The sequence below is a fragment of the Theropithecus gelada genome, chromosome 3 (assembly GCF_003255815.1).
Source record: "Theropithecus gelada isolate Dixy chromosome 3, Tgel_1.0, whole genome shotgun sequence".
Taxonomy (NCBI): Eukaryota; Metazoa; Chordata; class Mammalia; order Primates; family Cercopithecidae; genus Theropithecus; species Theropithecus gelada.
Window position 1 is genome coordinate 178561866 of NC_037670.1, and position 21831 is coordinate 178583696.

Here is a 21831-nt window from a genome sequence, read left to right on the forward strand (position 1 = left end):
CCAGAGGGAGCTAACTAAGCAGCCAGCGATTCTAATGTTCACATCTCACTTAGAGTCCTAGAGAAGCTGGGAATTCCCCAGGTTTCGGGAGCACGTCTCACAAATGTCAAGGCTGTACCGCCTGGGTTAAGCCCTTACTGGCAGGGTTGCTGAATGCTGTTTGTATTTAGAATGGAAAGGAATATCATTAGAAAACTTGCTCTTTTGAAAGAAACCATTGTACCTCTTTTGAGCCCACATTGCCTTCCTCTGACAATTTTTGTGATGTAAACCAGAAAGAAGAAAACCCAGACACGGAAAATTAAAAACAAAAAAAATTGGAACTCTGTCTCCTCCGGGCCTAACCCTATATACTAAACTGCAGCCCTGCTGTAGAGCTTCCCAGCAGTGTCCGCTCAGGAGCTCCCTAAACTGTCTTCATCTGTACCATCAGTGGGTGTTATGGGGGTGTGCACCCCTGGCTTCCCACCTTCGGTATCTCCCATTTCCTGTACTTGTTTTACCTAAACACGAGATTAGTTGCTCACAGTTCAGTCTTTCTCAATTCTACCCCCACCCGACGTCCCCACATAACCCACCTCTGGAGGGCGCGGTTGCCTTCCTGATCATCTAGGGAGAAGCATCGAGGCTCTTCTGAGTGACTGCTCCTCACCGACTGAGTCATTCCCAATCAGTGCCTGTATTAGGGACAAGAGCTCCAACCCTATCGTACATTCCTGGAAATCAGGGATTATGTGGTTTTATTTTCTGCTTCATTTTTAATGAAATATTTTAAATATTTTCTTGAAAGGAGGAAGGAAAACACTGTGGTCTTTCTAACTCATTCTTTTCTTTCTTTCCTTCCTTCCTTCCTTCCTTCCTTCCTTCCTTCCTTCCTTCCTTCTTTCTTTCTTTCTTTCTTTCTTTCTTTCTTTCTTTCTTTCTTTCTTTCTTTCTTTCTTTCTTTCTTTCTTTCTTTCGACAGAGTCTTACTTTGTACCGTACTCTCCACAGAAAAGTAGAAAACATATTTCAGTGAGCACCTATATTACCAGTACAAATACCAATTAATTTCAATGCCTTGGCCATTTTTGTGTCCTCCATCAGTTCTTTTTTTGCTGGAAATATGTAAATATAAATTATACTATCATTTTCTTTCATCCCCGAATACTAAAACATTCATCTCCAAAGTATATCTTCCCATATATCCACAGGAACATCATCATATCTGAAAAAAATGATCATAATCCCCAAATATTATTACATTCCCAGGCCATATTCAGATATCCTTATTCTGTCTCAAAATATTTTCTATAGCTTTTGTTTTCTTTAAGCCTGGATCAAATCAAAAATTATAATTCTACTTGATTATGTCTTTTAAATTTCTCTTAATGGTAGAATGGCTCCTCTTTTTTCTGTGATATATACTATTTCACAATACACCTGGATTAGGCCAGTTGTATTGTATGCTCTCCTCCATTCTGGACTTGACTGATTGCTTTCTTGTGAGGTGATTTCACATGTTTATCTGTAATGTCCACTTGTCCCACAACTGGTGATTCGAAGGGGAGATTAATGGGCAAAAGAGGGGACCACCAAATTTCTGTATTATAAACATGTTTTTCCCATTGAGAATGGCGTATTTTCTGTGGAATAATATCCCACTGGCTTTTCTCCAAAAGAGGTTAGCATCCATCGATGATCCTTACCTGCACCAAGTTTTACAACAGGGGCTGCAAAGTGGTGATGTTCTAAATTAATCACCCCTTCTACACTTACCAGTTGAGAGTCTTCTGAAAGGTGGAACTCTCCTTCATAAACAGGCTATTTGGTGTACCTGAAATACCAACAAAGCAGGCAGCTGAATCCTTAATTGTTTTCAATTATTAGTTTTCAGTTTAAGAAGTTGGTATCATAGTTATGTTCAGCTATGGAAAATAAACAGTTTTGTTTTCTTTAATGCTTTGTGGGTATCGCTATGGACTCATGCTTTTTAAAATGTATTTGCTGTGTCTTCATCACTGATAGCATTATTCTTTTGGTGTTCGGATTGTCCTAACTTTGACCACAGAGAGCCCCTTCCAGCTGGTTCTTCTGTGCTAATGCCACAGAGTGCTGTGTAATAAACAACCAACAACCTTCCAGAACACATAGAATAAGTCATTTTCACAAACCTGGCTGTTAGCAGGTGGTGGTTAGGGAACTCCGCGTATCTCATGGCTGATTTGCTCACATGGCCAGACACCCAGCTGGATGTTGGCGGATCTGGAGTGGCCTCTTCTTGGATGACTGGAGCAACTCAGTTTGTTCTTCATGCCTTTGATCCTTCTCCTGGGCCAGGACACTAGGCCAGGCATGTTTGTCTCACGGCAATAGCAGAACGCAAGAAAGAGCAAATCCACTGTGCAAGAGCTTCTTAAGCGCCAGCCCTCTTCTATTTACTGATATTCCATTGCCCTATTCTAGTCCTGTGTCTGAGCCTAGAGTCATGAGAAAAGGCTCTGAAAAATTAGATAGAAAAGGGTGGGGTGAAGAATTGGAGCCATTTTGTAATCTACCATGGTCTTATTGACATGTCATTCTCAGTCACTTGTCTCCCAGACTGGTCTTTGCTTTCTGGCCAGTAATATATTTTAGATTTATGGTATACTTTGTGTGCCTCAGACCTGGAAACATCCATTTTTTTCAAGGATCCCTGGCTTATTTTAGGGAGAACAGTACTTAGAGACAAAATCTAGGACTACAAGCAAATACTACCATGCCAGCTAACTTTTAAATTATTTTTTTGAAGAGACGGAGTCTGGCTATGTTGCCCATCTAATTTTTCAGGATCTCAAACTCCTGGGCTCAAGCTCTTCTCCTGCCTTGGCCTCCCAAAGTGCTGGGATGACAGGCATGAACCACTGCACCTGGTCTGAATGTCCATGATTAAAAATGTGTATCTCTTTTCTCTTCTACAGAAAATCTTAGTTCCTAATAACATTAACAGAATTATTTATTTACTTGGAATTATGTCTGAGAGCACAGTGCTGTGATTAACACGGAATGTTACTACAGCTAGTATGCAGTAACTGTCGTCTGATGATAAGTTTCATTAAAGTCAGGGAATGTCGCTAACACATGGTGCATACCAAATATCTAGCAGAGTATCCCATACATTGTAAATATTTTTTTAATGGATAAAATGTCTATTGGTTTTGTTGGGGTTTTTTTTGTTTTGTTTTGTTTTGTTTTGAGTTTTGCTTCTCGTACCCATTATTTCTCTTTTTGGAAACACCTTTTCTAAGCATATTCTCATGCAAATGAGTTACTGATCTACTTCAAGCAGAATGCACGTAATTTCTTTTACATTTCCTCACCCTCTCTATGTGTAGTATTTCCTTGATATGCTAAAGGGCTGTGTGCAGTTCTCATAATCCCAAAGAAAAGGATGTAGTTATCGTGTTGGGTACTTTTTTTAAATATCGTGAGTTTTAACAAAACCTAAAAACCAGAAGTGCCTTTGGCATTTCCATGGCATTCAAACTCCTACTTTTCAATCCATTGATTCTGATGACGGTTACTGAGGCTCCTGGTACAATATAAGCCTGCATTCTTTTTTAAGGTCTTGTGACATTTGGGTTATTCTGGAATTTGTGTTTAACTATTTAAAGATTTCCTATTTTGTCCCACAACGGTTGTCTTATCTTTAAGAACGAAGACATTATTGGCAAGAGGAAGGTCTGGAGTTCTGCTCACCACCTTCAAGGACATTCTTTGGTGTTCTCTTCGATAGCCATAGCCTGAGAAGGGTGATTTTTCCAGGTGAAAGATAGGCTGTGGTGTAAACTAAGACATTCCAAATGAAACATACTCATGTAATATAACCTCGTAGACAGTGCTGTCCAGAAGAACTTTTGGCAGTATTGGAAATATTCTATACCCACAGCATCCAACACAGTACCCACCAGCTATATGTGGTTACTGAGAACTTGAAATGTGTCTAGTATAAATGAGGAGCTAAATTTTTAATGTTATTTAATTTTAATTAATTTTAATATTAATGGAAGCATGTGGCTAGAGGCTACATATTAGCAGTACGGTTCTAGATTATAAACATGGTTCAACTAAAATATTTGCATTTCACTCATATTTCCTAAAAGAAACTGGCAGTAGGAATTAATGTCAGCTTTCTAATCATTTTTGATTCTTCTTATAACTTGCCATACACACCTTACTGTTTAAGAGCCAAAGGAAAAATCACTGTTTATGAGAGGCAGTGTATCTACATCTGGACTGAAGACCTTCATTTGGCTGCTGTGAGTTCCTAGGCTCCCAGCTCCTGACTTTGCAGGGAAAATGTTCAGAATTGGAGCTTGTGGCCCAGTGATTATTAGAGAAACCTGGTGAAAACACAGTCACGAATAGCCTGCAACCAAAATATCAGGTTAATTCTATAAACAAATTATGGCAGAAGCCCAAAAGGGATGAAATGAAAGACCGGTGCAACAGACCTTTATTTACATTATAGCTGCATGATGTTTTTAAAATTCTTGAACTGTAAATAGAAAATGTTAAACAAAAGTAGAAAGAATAGTAAATAAGCCTCCAAATCTGTTTGTTTTTTAAGTATCATTTTAAGTTCAAGAACTTATGCATAGTTGATGAGCTTTACTCTTTTGCAGTTATTAGTTTTATCAATGCTCCAAATGTTCTATTCTTGGCCAGCGGGAGGCTCTCCAAGATGGCTTCTGAGTCATTTTGGCATGGTCCTAATAAATTTTGACCTTTGGGCTCAGATATTGCCTGTCACAGACCTGGAATTAGCCATTTACAGAGAGAATCTGGGTTTCATTTGGTGGGAAATGGTATTTCTAGACTGCAATGTGGGTACTAGAGATTACACATTAATATTTTATGACCATAATATTGATGTTGACTGTCTTAAGATATGTGTTTATTGTATGCTTTTGTTATCAGAACATACATAAATGAAAGTAAATTATAGATAGAAATAAAATAAGCAATAGAACACTTTCTGTTGCTAGTTATTTAAAATTAAAAGATGATATGAGAAAAATTTACTACATTCATTGTGTATACTCTTTGTTTCAGAAATTAAAATCTATTACTATGTGAGGATTCTTTGTGATATTTATACAATCAGGGATTAATGTACTCTTCAAAACCAAACAGCATATACAAATTACACTTAGTAATCAGATCTGTTAGCTCAATTGTTAATGAATCTACAGTACCATATGATGCTATAACATTATTTAAATTTTTAACATATGCATGGCCTTTGAAAGCCTTTTTAAAAATGCATTATTGTCAAGCAAAAGTAAACAACATATAAAATCAGCTGATATATGATACTATGAGTAAATAACTGGAATTTTATCTTATTATTGAGAGAGTTAGAAAAATAGTTATTCTTATATCAGTTTGAAAACAAAAAAGAAACTATCTTCCTAGTCCTAGCTACCAATGCAATTTTTTCCATTTCTGTAATATTTTCAGCTTGAAGAATTGCATAAGTATACAGAAAAATGAGATTAGTGGTATATTTTAAATGCAAAGCACTAGATATATTGCACATGAAAAGTAGCAATTGGTGGTGCTGTAAGATTTCCTTTGGGAAATTTTCTCCTAGGAATCTGACATGGTATGTTTCTTAGAACTCCCACTGAGCGTGGCTTTTCAACTTTATCTCCCTATCCATATAGCATTAAAATGCACTGTACACTCACCTGTGTAACATCTTATTGCTTTGCAATGATAAGGATAAAATAATGATAATTGAATCTCATGAAGAGGCACAAAAGTATAATTTGACAAAAAAGAAACACCTTGCCTATGCCTCTGTCCTTACTCCACCTGCGTCAGGCCCTCCTCATTCTAGAGCAGTTACTCTTACACTAGTGGTTCTGGTCATTGTTTTGTATGTAAGGTGGATATTTGGTGAATCAGTCTTATGATAGTATTAATTGGCTCAATTCATTATACATATATTTAGCCTCTAACTTGGTACCAGTCATTATGCTAGGTATTAGAGTTAGAAAATCAGGAAGGTGTGGCCTCTTCTCTGGAGAATCATGTACTCTAGTGCAGAAGACAGAGAGTTATAACAGACAAATAACTCTATCATGCTGTGATGAGTAAAAAATAGGATGAATGAAGTGTGAACTGAAAGCAGGGAGAGATGAATCCTGCCTGGAAAAGGCATGAAAACTGTACAAGGGAGTTGGCCTTTATGCAGATACCAGGAAGATCTTACCTGGCCATAGTGGGAGAAGGACATTACAGGTTCAGGGAGCAGTATGAGGGAGTGCAGAGGACTGGGAGACATGGTGGTGCTCAGGATGCTTTGTTGGGGTGATAGGCATTCAAATGGGAAGAGGGGCCAAGGCCAGAATTGGAAGGACCTTAAATGTCAGGCTAAGAAACTTGACCAAAATAGTTTCTGCCAAAGGGATAAAAAGGAGTTTTAAAAGAGAGAGATGGCTTTGTCTGTATAGAGAATGGAAATAAGGAGAGAGACCCATTAGGAGACTGCTGGAGTAGTCTATGGTGAAGGTGATGACAATCAGAACCAAGGCAGAAACATTGGAAATGAAGAAGACAGGTGATTTGAGAAGGCTTCGAGAGGAAGAATGGACAAGTTAGGAAATAATTCAAAGAGGGGATCCCCAGTCACTGCCTTCCCACATTGCTGAATGACCTGTGAATCATATCTGTGGAAGGGAATCAAGGCAGGTCAGCTAAAGAGGTTAAACAACTTCACTAACAATAAAGCTGCTACCCAAGAAACAAAGTTGGTGGTATAAGCCTAGCAGAGAAAATTGCCTGCTAAAGAAAAGGAAATAACATTTATTGGGAAATAATATCAAAACCCAGAATGTCCAGAAATTAGTGTATGTACATACAAATAACCAAGAAAATGGAACACATGCTCAACATAAAAGGAAGTTAATAGTTTGACCTGGAAATGGAACAGACTTCTGGAACTGACAAAGATTTTTTGAAAGCTATTACAACTATCCTCAACAAATTAACATAAGCCTGTTTTTCAGTGAATGAAAATCTCAGCAGAGAAATGGAAAATCTCAGCAGACAACATGAAGGAACCAAATGGGGACCTATAAATAGAAGAATAAAAATTCTGAAATTAAAAAATTCACTGATGGACTTGATAATTTAATTACCATGACTTAGGAAAGATTAAATGATAGATCAATATCCAAGGTGAGGCCGGGAGTGGTGGCTCATGACTATAATCCCAGCACTTTGGGAGGCCAAGGCAGGTGGATCACTTGAGATTAGCCTGGCCAACATAGTGAAACCCCATCTCTACTAAAAATACAAAAATTAGCTGGGCGTGGTGGCACATATCTGTGGGCCCAGCTACTCAGGAGGCTAAGTCAGGAGAATCTCTTGAACTTGGGAGGCAGAGGCTGCAGTGAGCAGAGATCATACCACTGCACTCAGCCTGAGTGACAGAGTGAGACTCTGTCTCAGGAAAACAAAAAGGAAATTATTCAAACTAAACAGGGAGAAAATTTATTTTTAATGAACAGAGCATCAGAGACCTGTGAGGTGATATCCAATTGCCCAATTTATGTGTAATTACAATACTAGGAGAGAAAATGGATAAAGAAGTAGAAAAACTGTTTGTCAAATTAACAGCTAAAAAATGTGATGAAAGACATACCTTGGCAAATACAAGATGCTTAGTGAACATCAAACAAAATAAACACAAAGCAGCTCAATCTAAAGCACATCACATCGTTAGAGAAATGCAAATCAAAACCACAATGAGATACCATCTTATGCCAGTTATCCCAGAACTTAAAAAAAAAAAGTCAAGAAACAACAGATGTTGGCAAGATTGCAGAGAAAATGTAGCACTTTTACACCGTTGGTGGGAATGTAAATTACTTCAACTATTGTGGAAGACAGTGTGGCGACTCCTCAAGATCTAGAAGCAGAAATACCATTTAACCTTGCAGTCCCATTACTGGGTATACACCCAGAGGAATATAAATATTTCTACTATAAAGATATGTACACATATATATTCATTGCAGCACTGTTCGCAATAGCAATGACATGGAATCAACCCAAATGTCCATCAATAACAGACTGGATAAAGAAAAGATGGTACATATACACTATGGAATACTATGTAGTCACAAAAACGAACAAGATCATGTTTTCTTCAGGGACATGGTTGGAGTTGGAAGCCGTTATCCTCAGCAAACCAATGCAGGAACAGAAAACCAAACACCGCATGTTCTCACTTATAAGTGGGAACTGAACAATGTGAACAGATGGACACATTGCAGGGAACAATAGACACTGGGGAATATTGAGGGGAGAGGTTAGGGGAGGGAGAACGTCAGGAAGAATAGCTAATGGATGTTGGGCTTTATACCTAGGTGATGGGTTGATCTGTGCTGCAAACCAGATTTATCTATGTGACAAACCTGCACATCCTGCACATGTACCCAAGAATTTAAAATAAAAGTTGAAGGAAGAAAAAGAGACCAAAAGAATAAAAGCACGTAACAGTCAACTTCAAAAGCCAAAGGCAGCAACTAAATTTTAAAGGCACCAAAAGAAAAATAATACATTCTGGGAAATAATTCAATTAATGGTTGACTTCTCATTAAAAACCGTGGTGGCCAGAAGAGAGTGGAACAGAGTTTCAATATGCTGAAAGGCAAAAAACAAAACAAAAAACCCTATAAACTGGACATCTATATTCACAGAAAATATTCTTCAAGAATAAAGGTGAAATGAAGATATTTTCAGATAAAACAAATATAAAATAATGTGTTTTTCCAGCAGACCCGTACAAAAAGAAATCCTAAGGGAATTTCATCATGGAGGAAAATGATAGACGATGGAAACTCAAATCTTGATAAAGAATAAAAAAATCAGAAATGGCCAATTGTGGATAAATGCAAAAGACATTGTTTTCTTTTTGACTTTTTAATTTTAATTTCTTTATAAACCATATTGTGTCATAAACTAAAACTATAACATTGTCTTCTGTAATATGTAAAGTATGTTGATGTAATACATGTAACAACTGTAATTGCATGGGAATGGACATAGACCTGAAAACTTAGCAGGTTTCAATAGTTTATAAGAAGTGGTACATTGTTAATTGCTTCTGGACTTTGGAAATTTAATGGTATATAACTTCTAAGACAACCGTAAAAAAAGATAATGCAAAGAAATGCAACTAAAATAGGAAAATTAAAATTCTAAAGATATTTAAACAATAAAATGAAAGCCAAATAATGAGAGAGAAACAAGATGGAAGAGACACTTAGAAAACAAACAAACAAATGATAAACCCAACCCAGCCATATACATGGTTTTCTTACATGTGCATATGGTATATTTAAAGGGTAGACTATATTATTGTCCATAAAAATAATGTAATAGGCTTCAAAAGACTGAAATATCTACAAAGTAGTCTTTGATCCAGTGGATTTAAATTTAAAAAATCTGTAACAATAAGATGGTCAGATAAACTTTAAATATTTGGAAGGTAACAGATTTCAAAATACCTAGTGGGTGTATGAGACACTACAGGGAAAATTAGAAACAATTTAAACTGAATAATAATGTAATTCGGCATATCAAAATTTGTGAGACATCATTAATGCTATATATACAGGAAAAAATTTAGCTTTAATAGTTTAATTAGCAAGGAAAAAATATTAAACCAAAGACCTAGGCTTTCATCTTAACAAGATAGAAGAAAAGAAGTAAATTAAAGCTGAAGCAAGCAGAAGGAAGGAATAACAAAGAAAAGAAAATAACTTTCCGAAGTAGAATACAGAAATAATACACACGATAATGCCAAGAGCTTGTTCCTTGAAAGGTCAATAAAATTGATAAATATCCAGTTTGGTCAACAAAAAAAGAAGATACAAATGACCAATTCAGGAAATAAAGTAGGGAGATAAATGCAGATACTTCTATCCTACTAAAGCATAACCTGTTATCTTACTAAAAAGATAACACACTCTTAATTAAAACAAAATGCATATTTTTTAAATTAATAAATATTTTTAAATAAATAATTTATTTTTAAAATAAAACTAAATTTATACTGATGGGGTTCCGGATATACTACCACAAAATATGGCACCTTGGCAGTGGAGGAAATAGCAGAAACAGAAAGGTCTCTCTGCCCTTCCTCCACACTTCTCTCCTAAAGCAGGCCATGCAAGAATCCGCTGACTTTCTTCTGAAGCAGGTTACAAGACTTTCATTCTAGAAGTGTTCTTCTTGTACCCAGAAGAAAGGAATTTCCTTATTTCACAAGACACAGGGACACAAAGAAGAATGTCAACCAACAGGCCTTGCTAAATTCCCCATTTATTACCATTAGATCACATCACCTTTCTCCAATCATACTTCTCCGTAACTGTCCACCATTCTTCAAACCGAAGCATAAAAATACACAGGTTTCCTTTTTTCTTTGGATGTTCCTATGTGAAGTTTCCCATGTCACATAAAACTTATGTTAAATAAATGTGTATGCTTTTCTCGTGTTGATATGTCTTTTGTTGTAGGTGCCTCAGCCATGACCCTGACAATGGGTGAGAAAAGATCCTTTCTCTCCTACAATACCAATAAATTTTACAAGCTAGATGACATGGACAAATCATCAAATGACTCCTGTTTTCAACACCAACCTCAGAAGAAATAGGAAACTGAAGCAGCTCTATTTCAGTTAAAGAACTTGCATCTGTAATTCAAAGGCTTCGTACAAAGAAAACTTCATGCCCATTTGGCTTCATTAATTAATTCTATCAAATATTTAAGGCAAAAATTATGAAAATTTAACATAAATTTTCTCAGAAAATAGAATAAAATGGAACACTTCCCAACTTATTTTATGAAGCAGTAATATTCTCACTCTAAAACCAGATAAAGAAATCACAAGAAAAAAGAATTAAGACCAATATCCTTCGTGATTATGAGGCAAAAAGGCCTGGCAAAATATTAACATATAAAAATCAACAATAGGCCTGGCATGGTGCCTCACACCCATAATTCCAGCACTTTGAGAGGCTGAGGCAGAAGAATTGCTTGAGCCCAGGGGTTTGAGACCAGCCTGAATAACAAACTGAGACTCAATCTCTACAAAAATTTAAAAAATTAACCAGGCATGGTGGCTTGTGCCTGTGGTCCCAGCTATTTGGGAGGCTGAGTGGGGAGGATTTCTTGGGCCCAGGAGGTCATGGATACAGTAAGCCATGATCATGGCACTGCACTTCAGCCTAGGTAACAGAGCAAGACCCTGTCTCAAAAAAAAAAAAAAAATATCAATAATATGTAAAACATGGTAATACATCATGACCAACGGGTTTATCTTAGGAATGCAAAGTTGGTTTAACATCTGAAAATCATTGAACATAGCTTACTATATTAATGACAATAAAAGAGAAACCTCATAAGATAATTGCAATAGCTGCACAAAAAGCATTTTATAATAATCAATGTTTTGTGATAAAGTCTTTCAACATCCTAGGAATAGAAGGGAATTTCCTCAGACTTATTAAGGTCATTTATGAAAAAAAGAAATTACACCTAAGTTATACTCAATGGTGAAAAGTTCAATGCTTTCTGCCTAACATTGGGAACAATGAAAAGATGTTTTCTAACACTAGTTTTATTTAGCGTTGTAATAAAGGTCCTGGTGAGTGCGATAAAGCCAAAAAATAAATAAAAGGTACACAGATTTGAAAGGAAGGAGTAGACCTGTCCTTATTTGCATAACATGATTGTGTGTCTTAAAACTCTAAGAAGTATATATTTTTTTTCTTTTTTTTGAGATTGAGTCTTGCTCTGTTGTCCAGGCTGGAGTGCAGTGGGGTGATCTTGGCTCACTGCAAACTCCACCTCCTAGATTCACGATATTCTCTTGCCTCAGCCTCCTGAGTAGCTGGGACTACAGGTGCCTGCCACCGTGCCTGGCCAAGAAGTGTATTTTTTAAGTGAACTAAAACTAGAAAGTGCATTGAATAAAGTTGCAGGACACAAAATCAATAGACAAAATTAATTTTATTTTTATACATTACAAACTAACAAATAATGAAATTAAACAGTAATACCATTTACAATAATGAAAAAGTATTGGAAAATTTTGGGATTAAATTATTAAGAAATTCAAAATCTGTACATGAAAACTACTAAACTTCCAAAATGAAGCTAAGAAACATGTAAACAAATAAAGATATATACTATGTTCTTGGATTGGAATAAGCAATATTTTTAAGATGGCTGTTCTCAAATTGAACTATAGTTTCAATGTAATACCAATCCTAATTCCAAATACTTGTTTGATGAAATCAACAAGATAATTTAAAAATTTATATTGAAATACAAAGGACCTAAACTATCCAACACAATTTTGAAAAAGTAAAACAAAGTTTGAGGTCTTATACTACTTGATTTCAAGACTTACTCTAAAGTTACAGTAATCAACACAGTATGGCATTGGCATTAAGAATAGACACAGATAAATGGAATGGGATAGAAAGTTCAGAAAAAGAAATCTACACATATATTTTCAATTCATTTTTGACCAAAAAAAAAAAAAAAAGCCGAAGTAATTCAGTGGGAAAAAGACAATCTTTTCAACAACATACCTGAATAACAAACGAGTTATGTGACTGAAAAGAAAGGAACATTGCTACTTGTCACATATACTGTCTAAAAGATAACTAAAATTTGATTGTAGACCCTAAATGAAAGAGCTAAAATTATTAGAGTTCCTAAAGAAAACATGAGATAAAATCTTTGTAACATTGAGATAGGCAAAAATTTATCAGGATACTAAAAACATGAATCATAAAAGAAAAATACAAAAAAAAACATTTCATTCACTTTAGAAATAGTTTTTTATTATTATGCTTCAAGTTCTGGGGTTCGTGTGCAGAATGTGCAGTTTTGTTGCATAGGTATAAGGTATGCACATGCCATGGTGGTTTGCTGCACCCATCAACCCATCACCTACATTAGGTATTTCTCCTAATGCTATCCCTCCCCTAGACCCCCACCCAACGACAGGCCCCAGTGTTTAAAAAATTAATTGGGAGAATAATAAGGAAAGCCACACCCTGGTAAATAATTTTTAAAAAAATACATCTCAGACAAAGACTCATATCCAGAATGTTTAAAGGACTCAGTAATAAATTGTAAAAAAAAAAAAAAAAAAAAAAAAATTGGACAAAATTTTTATAGATACTTTGCAAAAAACCTGCAAATGACCCATAATCACATGAAAAGATGTTCATTATTACTGTTTATCAGTGAGATACCACTACACACCTGCTAGAGTGGCTAATGTTTAAAAGACTGATTTTGCCAACTAATAGCGAAAAAATGGTGTGCATGTGACTCTTATACAATTGATGGTGGAAATGCAAAATGGTATAGCTACATTGGAAAATAGTTTGACAGTTTCCCATAAAGTTAAGTGCAAACATATACCATATGACCCAACAATATAATAGCTACAACCTGGCAGCAGTCTAAATTCTCACCAATGCATGAATTTGAATGCATAAAAATTGAGATCTATCAGTCCTCTAGACTACTACTCTTTTGCAGTATAAGGGAATGAAACATTAATACATGGAATAACATGGATAAATCTCAAAATCATTATGATGAGTGAAAGGAGAGAAACACAAAAGACTGTGTAATGTGTGATTCTATTTGTAAGAAATTCTAGGAGAGGCAAACCTATCTAATGAACACAACAGATCACTTGTTGCCTGGGGCTACTGATGAAATAGATGATCCACAATAAAGGGGCGTAGAGGTCTTTCACATCCTTTGTGGATTTATTTCTAGATAGGTTATGTTTTGTGTTATTTTTGTCAATGGATAAATATAAAAACTCATGGAAAGATGCTAAAAAGAAAAAACTAAATAAACAGAAAGGCAGACAAAGTACACAGAAGGAAGACTCAGTGTTGTAAAGGTGTCCAATTTCCTCCAAATGGAACTTTCAACTGAATGAAATTTCCGTCAGTTTCCCAGGAGAATTCTTTACTAGTTTAACAGGCTGAATGTAACACGTATAATAAACAGCAAAATCCTAAGGAACACCAAACCCTTCGTGAAGGAAAAGCATACGGGAAAACTTCCAGATAGCAAGATGTACTACAAAGGTACATAATTTCACAGTGTAGTATCGATGCAGGAATGAGCCAACTCATCAGTGAACACATAAGAAAGTCCCATATGACCCAATGACTGCAGATATTGTTGCTGAAATATTATTGATGACATCACATCTTACAGAGCGAATAATGACCTTCTCAAATTGTACTGGAACAAATAGCTATAGATATAAACATAGAAAATTAGATTCCTACCTCACACCATACATTCATGTCATCTTCCAGTGAATTAAGCCTTTATTTTTTAAAGGAAAAGTAAAAAATGTTTCAGAAAAAATATAGGAGAATATTACTATGACCTTGTAATGGGAAAGTATTTATTATTTATGTCATATCAAACACAAAGGGTAAACATTTTTTACTACATTAATAATTTCTGTTTATCAAAATATTTTATATATAAAATGAAAACCACAACTAATAAAATGGACTTTCAACACATAAAACTAATGAATATTTCATATGGGATGTATAAAAATCTCTTATAAATCAATTAGATAAAAACATTCCAACAGAAAAAAGTAGGCAAAGTAAGTACACCAATGAATTTTATAAAATAAGACAAAAATAGTAAATAAGCACATGAAGAGACTTTTAAAGTGATTAACACTCTGATGCTGCAAAATAAAATCAGAGATACCATTTTTTGCACCCACTGTATTGGAAGATAGTAAGAAGTTTGAAAATAGCAAGTTTTAGATAGGATGTGAGTTATGAGAACTCATTCACTATTGGTGCCTGTTAAAGTGCCATAACCACTTTTGAAAATAACTTGCAAGTTTAAGAATTCCCATAACCTAGGCAAAACCTCGCCTCTACTGAAAATACAAAAACTAGCTCAGTGTGGTGGTGCAAGCCTGTAATCCCAACTACTGGGAAGGCTGAGGCAAGAGAATCACTTGAACCCAGGAGGCAGAGGTTGCAGTGAGCCGAGATCGTGCCATTGCACTCCAGCCTGGGCAATAAGAGTGAAACTCCATCCAATAAAACAGAAAAAAGAAAAGAAAGGAAAGGAGAGGAGAGGAGAGGAGAAGCAAAAGCCTTGCACATTTGTACCAAAAGAGGTAAAGAAGAATATTCCTAGTAGAATGGTTTGTAATAGCGATAAAACTAGGAATGACTGGTATCCATTGTAATATACACTTGAGTCGTGTACATCAGTGAGAACTAAGTGCCAAGATAGTATGGACTATTATATTCACCTTAGAAATATGATATAATATAAATTACTGAGAAACAGAGTAAATATCACCTTATTAAGCTCAAATGCAAAGAAAACTAAACAACATAGTATTTAAAGATACATAAACATGAGATAGAACTGTTTAAAGTACTGGAATGATAAAATTCAGGAGAAAGAAAAGCAATCATATGTTCTAATTCTGAAATGGTCTCATTGGTTTCCATTGAAACAAGCAGGTTTTATGTACCTCAAATGTAGTACGGCATAATCTTTTTTATGTATGTATTTACTTTAAGTTCCGGGATACATGTGCGGGATATGCAGGTTTGTAACATAGGTAAACGTGTGCATGGTGGTTTGCTGCACCTATCAACTCATTACCTAGGTATTAAGCCCTGCATGCATTAGCTATTTATCCTGATGTTCTCCCTCCTCCTGCCCCACTGCAACAGGCCCCAGTGTATGTTGTTCCCTTCTCTGTGTTCTCATTGTTCAGCTCCCCACTGCACACTCTTAAACAATCATTATGTTTCACTGTGATCAGTAATGTGGGGGTGGGGTAAAAGCAGAGAACTTGGAACTCCTGAGCAGGGGTCAAAGGCAGTAAATCTTCATCCACTGAAGGCAAAGTTGATATTTAGAAATTCATTCAAAGTAAAAGCTAGTGAACAAAGGGAGATAAGGAGATAATTAAGTAGTAACCTTTTTTGCAACTTACATAACTAACAAACTTAAGTGCTTTCTAAAAAAAAAAAAAATTATAAAATTTGCTATATAAGGGCAACTTCACTGAAATGATTGCCGAGGCTTCCATGTGAGTGCTTGTAATGGGAGATAGCTCATTCGATAGGTGCACCTTGGTGTGTTTGCTTAAGAAACAGAAAAATTGACTCATTTGATTTGTTCATGAAAGTATTACCAGGAAAATAAATGAAAACAATTTCACCTAAAATGTCTGTTAACTTTAGCACTGAATCTTTGGATGTAATTTACATAATTCGTAAAATAGGTTGATCTAGGTCCATATCGATGATGAAATTTTCATTATAGTGATAGACTTTCATTTTCCTCATAAAATCTACACATACTTAAATTATAACAACTCTGCTTTTGAATTAATCTAGCCTGCATCATGTTTTTCAGTCAACTATTATATGTGAAATGCCTTTACCATCAAACTGGCTCAAGGTTACTGCCTTCACTCAGAAAGACAGTGTTTTCCTTCTCCCCACTGTGGTCCCTGCCTCTCAACCTACAACCCTACATTTCAGGAAGTAATTTTCCCGTATGAAATTTTCTTACTGTCTTCTAAGGTAGTGGCTGCAAAATGGTACCTATCTCTGCTTTTATTTTGCATCATCAGAGTGTTCATGACTTTAAGAGTCTATTCATGTGCTTACTCACTATTTTTGTTTTATAACATTTCTTGGCGTATTTATTTTGCCTATTTTTTTTTTCTGTTGGAGTGTTTTTATCTCATTGATTTTGGGGAGTTTTTTTTTTTTTTTTAATACAACCCTACCTTTCAGAAATATGCCCTTTCGTTCATAGGAGATATATAAGTACGTGTCCATATGCTTACTATTTTGAGTAAGCGTTTTTCCTAATTTTCTAATTTGAAATCTTGGTTGTTTATATACAAGAGGCCAGACTCAGCATCTATGAGATGTTTAGATTCAAAGGTATTCACGGCAGCGAAGCAGCCAACTCCTCCAAGCAAGAGCACCTAGGGGAGCTTGTGGAGCAGAGGAAAGCACGTTTTGCAGGATGTGGCTATGGGCCGCAGGCATTCTGCATACAGATTTACTCCAAAGTTGGATATAGGAAATTAGTCCCTTTACTAGGAGTTGTCTTTGGCCTCTTGGAATAGCTGCTTTCTTAATCTGCTCTTTGTGTCCTGCCCAAGAACATTCTAGCTGTTCCAAAGGTTTTCAGGGTGTGCGCCTGTGCTTTCTATGTCAGTGTGTAAAGTAGGAGAGAAGCATCACGTGAGGTTGGATTAAGAAAATTTAGGTGTATTGCACCATTTGAAAGGGCCCTTTGATGAGTGGGAGCCTATCTTTTTTTTCAAAACTAGCGATTTTACTTTACATAAGCATTCGTCAAAAGCTGAGGGGAGTTCTTTGATGTTTCACGTGGTTTTTTCTACTTCCTCTCTTACAGATACAGAATTCATCTACAGAGAACAGAAAGGAACAGTGAGACTGTGGAATGTTGAAACAAATACTTCTACTGTCTTAATAGAAGGCAAAAAAATTGTAAGTACTCTCTTTAATGACCAGGATAATTTCGGTTTTTCTTCCTGCAAGTCAATAAAGCAGAAAATGACTTTTGGTTTCCACTTTTCGCATAGCCAAGGAGAAGCAATAAACTTGTAATACTACAGGCTGAGCAACCAAAGATAATGTGAAATTGAAACCACACTAATTTAATAAGATAAAAGCACTGTTTCTTTCAGTGTCCGGGAAATTTCTCTGCAGGTGTTGGGAACAAGTGTTGCATATCATATATAATTAAAAGATAAAGTCCTAAGGCTTTTACACATTTACAGAACAATTGCAATAATGCATGTAGAATACTTCAGGAGAATTTGCTCAATCCCGTTTAAAAAAAGCTCATCTCCACATGCATAGGAAGTATTAACTTAGGTACTGTGACTGTATTTACCCTAATTATATTAAGTGATGCTTATGCGTTAAAGCAAATACTGAGTCAATATGAATGCCACTGCTTTATAATTTGGGAAAACTTGTTTTCCCAAATATATGTATATTTTTTGAGACAGGATCTCGCTCCATTGCCCAGGCTGGAGTGAAGTGGTGCAATCATGGCTCATTGTGGCCTTGACCTCCCAAGCTCAGGCAATCCTCCCACCTCAGCCTCCTAAGTAGCTGGTACTACAGGCATGTGCCACCATGCCCAGCTAATTGATTTCGGTTTGGTTTGTAGAGATAGCGTCTCACTATGTTGCCCAGGCTGGTCTTGAACTGCTGTACTCAAGCAATCCTCCTGTCTTGGCCTCCCAAAGTGCCAGGATTACAGGCCTGAGCCACTGTATCTGACCCCAAAGATTTAAATGGCATTAAGATTTGATGTTCATGTATGGTTAAAGATATGTATTAGAAACATTGACAGAAGTTATATACCAAAATCAATTTAAAGAGAATGAACATTTTGTTTGTTTACAAAATGTTCAGACTCTTATTAGAATAAATAAATCTCCAACTCTAAGCAGTTGATTCTTTTCTTGTTTGAGACACTGGGGAAATCAAAGGACGGAACTAAGGTTAAATCTATGTTAAAAAGCAAGAATTGAAACAGGCTGTGAATCCTGAGTTACAGCGATCATAACAGGGCTCTGGTATGAATCAGAAACACAGAAATCCTAGAATCCTATAATCCAGGATTAGAGGAGGTTGTAAAAGAAAAAATTAATCGGTTCCCTGGTTTTACAGATAAGGATACTGAACCCAGACTTAGAGCATGAGTCTCCCAGCTCACTGATGGCTGAGGGAGCATTCAGGCGGGGTCCCAGAAGCCTGCATTCCAGGGAGAAGGAAGGATGGCTTCATCTTTACCCCACCCCACCCCAGACCCACAGAAATACTGTGCTGCCTTCCTCTCCCTCCTAAAGAACATGGAACTTGCTAGTTAAATACTGCCGTTTCTTTTCTTTTGCATAAAGATACCTTTTATTAAAAGGTTTGCTGGGATTTAATATTAGGTGGATGCTGCCCTTAACATAGACTGCAGGTGTAAGGAAGGCCGCGCGGTGTTGGATGATGGCGTAGTTCCAAAAACCATCACTTGATTGAATGAAATAGTATTCTGCAAAGTAGGACCTAGGACAAATGCATGTGCCTGCATTTTTGCATTAAAAAATCATCTTTGGTAGAATTATTCCCTTAAGAGAATCTGATTCAACTCATTTAGAAATACTAACGTTGCAGAAATGGTTTTCTAATATTAATAGAGAGGATAAAATGATCAGACTGTTGCTGAGCGTGAGTGCATTTTAATGTCAGAATGTTATTATTTCCTGTGAGGATGTCAGTTTAGTCAAGGCAGTGTTGTACAAAACAGCAGCACTTAGCAATGAAATACATGAATGTGAGCTGCCTTCTTGTTTTAAAATCAATAGCTTGTAACAGATCATATATTTTAACTGAAGTTATTTTAGCCAAGTCCCCTTTAATAAGGTGACTTCAGAAACCACCATGGGTAAAGAAAAGTCCTCATCTCACAAATTTTCTGGCTTATTCTATGTCATGCAATCCTTTTTTTTTTCCTTAAAATGTCATTTTTCCATTCATTTTATAAACATTTATTAAACACCAAATGTATACAGCCTAATGGGTTCATTATTCCTTTCTCAAAGCTACATTTAAATGCTCCTGTCAACAGACTCAAAATAAAGAAAACAAAAAACGTGTCATTTAGCAGTCTGCATTCTAATTTAATTTAATCTGGATTTAATTTCCACAGAGCCACTTAGTCATTTAAAATTATCATGCCTCAATTGCTCTATCTCCAAATTAAAGCTGATTTCTTCTGCCAGCCCAGAACGTGGGTACTCTGTGAGATCCAGCAATGGAATATGTGTATGCTCTGTGTGTTTTCATGAGCAAATACTGAGAAGGCGAAGCCTGGTGTTCCACAGGGGCCAGAGCTTGGAGGATCGTCCACAGCCCAAAGGAGGACGTTGGACTGGGAATGGGGAGCAGTAGCTCTTCCGTATTCTGTTCTCTTGCCTTCCTGGTGACTGATCAGGTGTTTTCTTCTCATTTGAATTCCAGAAGCTGTGAGCTTGTATAAATGATAAAAAGCAATCTGAGACCAACTGTAATTTTTCAGTTGGTCTATAAAACAGCCTTAAACAGATTGAGAAATGGAAAGGAATTGGTAAATTATGTGGTCAGCAGAATTTTAAAATATTCCCTACAAACAACCTCTAATAACCTCATTCTCTTTCCCCACCCAGTAAAAACAGACCCTCATCATAACTGATCACTGCAAGGTACCAAAGCCTGTTTGCCTCCAGCTTCTTCTTTGCTCCTATGCTTACTGTGATTGGCTCTTACATGGGACAAGTAGATAGAAGGGCCTGCAAATCACTGCAAACATTATGTCAATCCAGCAAGAAAGCTTTTAAGATCGCTGGTGATCAAGCAAATTCAGAACTTGTGCTAAGTTCTGTATTTACATGGAGGTATTTCACCTTGCCTTCCCCCAAACAATTTCTTTTGACTAAATGTACTGATTCAATCATCCTTTATTATGCTTCTAAATGGTAGAAATCATGAAATATTTCACAATACCACAAACACTTTATATTGTTGAGTTCAGGCCAGGCGCAGTGGTTCATGCCTGTAATTCCAGCACTTTGGGAGGCTGAGGCGGGCGGATCACTTGAAGTCAGGAGTTCGAGACCATTGTGGCCAATGTGGTGAAACGCTATCTCTACCAAAAATTAAAAAGTTAGCTGGGCATGGTGGAGCATGCCTGTAATCCCAGCTACTTGGGAAGCTGAGGCAAGAGAATCACTTGAACCTGAGAGTTGGAGGTTGCAGTGAGTCGAGATTGTTCTACTGCACTCCAGCCTGGGCAACACAGTGAGACTCCATCTCAAAAATAAAGAGTTTCTATATGTGTATACATTTAAAATTCTATGATGATTATATTATGGTTCACAATTTGGGGGGTATTCTTTTGGTTTTTTTATATATATATATGTATGTGTATATATGTGTATATGTATGTATATACATATGTATATATATGTAATAGGCTATTTCCTGATCCTTATTATTTGATAGCATATCATATTTGATAGTAGCTAAGAATTGAGTTTTAGAAAACATTTATCAAAATGTCTTGATCCATTTCCTCTTTTGAAAATTTTTGAAGTGTTTGTCTACATTTCTACAGAAAATGAATCAAATAAAGGTACAGTGGTCCCCAAAGCACAAGCACATCATCTCTGAAGTAGCTCTCCTCAGTTATACAGACCGCAGCCCAGTTCTAAACTCACTGGAGCAGGTTCTGTTTGGGATTTAATTTTGTCTCCCACATAATGCTCAGCACCATGACCTGCACACAGTAGGTGCTCCATTGCTATGTGTTTTATGAATGACTGCTCTAGAGTAACAAATCAATAGAGTTGAGCAGTTTTCCAGAAACATCCATGTGAGTGAGAGGTGTGGAGGGGCATTCAGCACTAGGGTCATGACTTTGAACTTGAGATCTACCTTCCAGCCTTGGCATTGTGCTCTGCTAGGGTCATGACTTTGAGCTTCAGATCTACCTCCCGGCATTGGCCTTGTGCTCTGCTCAGGAACAGCAGGACCCCAGCCAGTTGCACAGGGTCTGAATGTCCAGTCTTATCCCTCAGGAGTGTCATAGGACTGAATTACAGATGTAACAGCTGGAATGTGGGTATACGCCACATGTGGATTCCAGAGCGTTAGG

The 21831-nt window shown here is 36.5% G+C and overlaps 1 protein-coding gene across 10 annotated transcripts in view; it reads left to right on the forward strand.

Annotated features, from left to right (window-relative positions):
- Positions 1 to 21831, forward strand: part of DPP6 (dipeptidyl peptidase like 6) — a 1162044-nt gene that overhangs the window by 772912 nt on the left and 367301 nt on the right. For all 10 annotated transcript variants that reach the window (XR_003118544.1, XM_025379256.1, XM_025379255.1 and 7 more), the window contains one exon: positions 17527 to 17621. Coding sequence is in view for 9 of the 10 variants with exons in the window: in XM_025379256.1 (XP_025235041.1) it covers positions 17527 to 17621 (95 nt within the window). In the remaining variant the exon portion in view is untranslated. The remainder of the gene's footprint in view (positions 1 to 17526; positions 17622 to 21831) is intronic.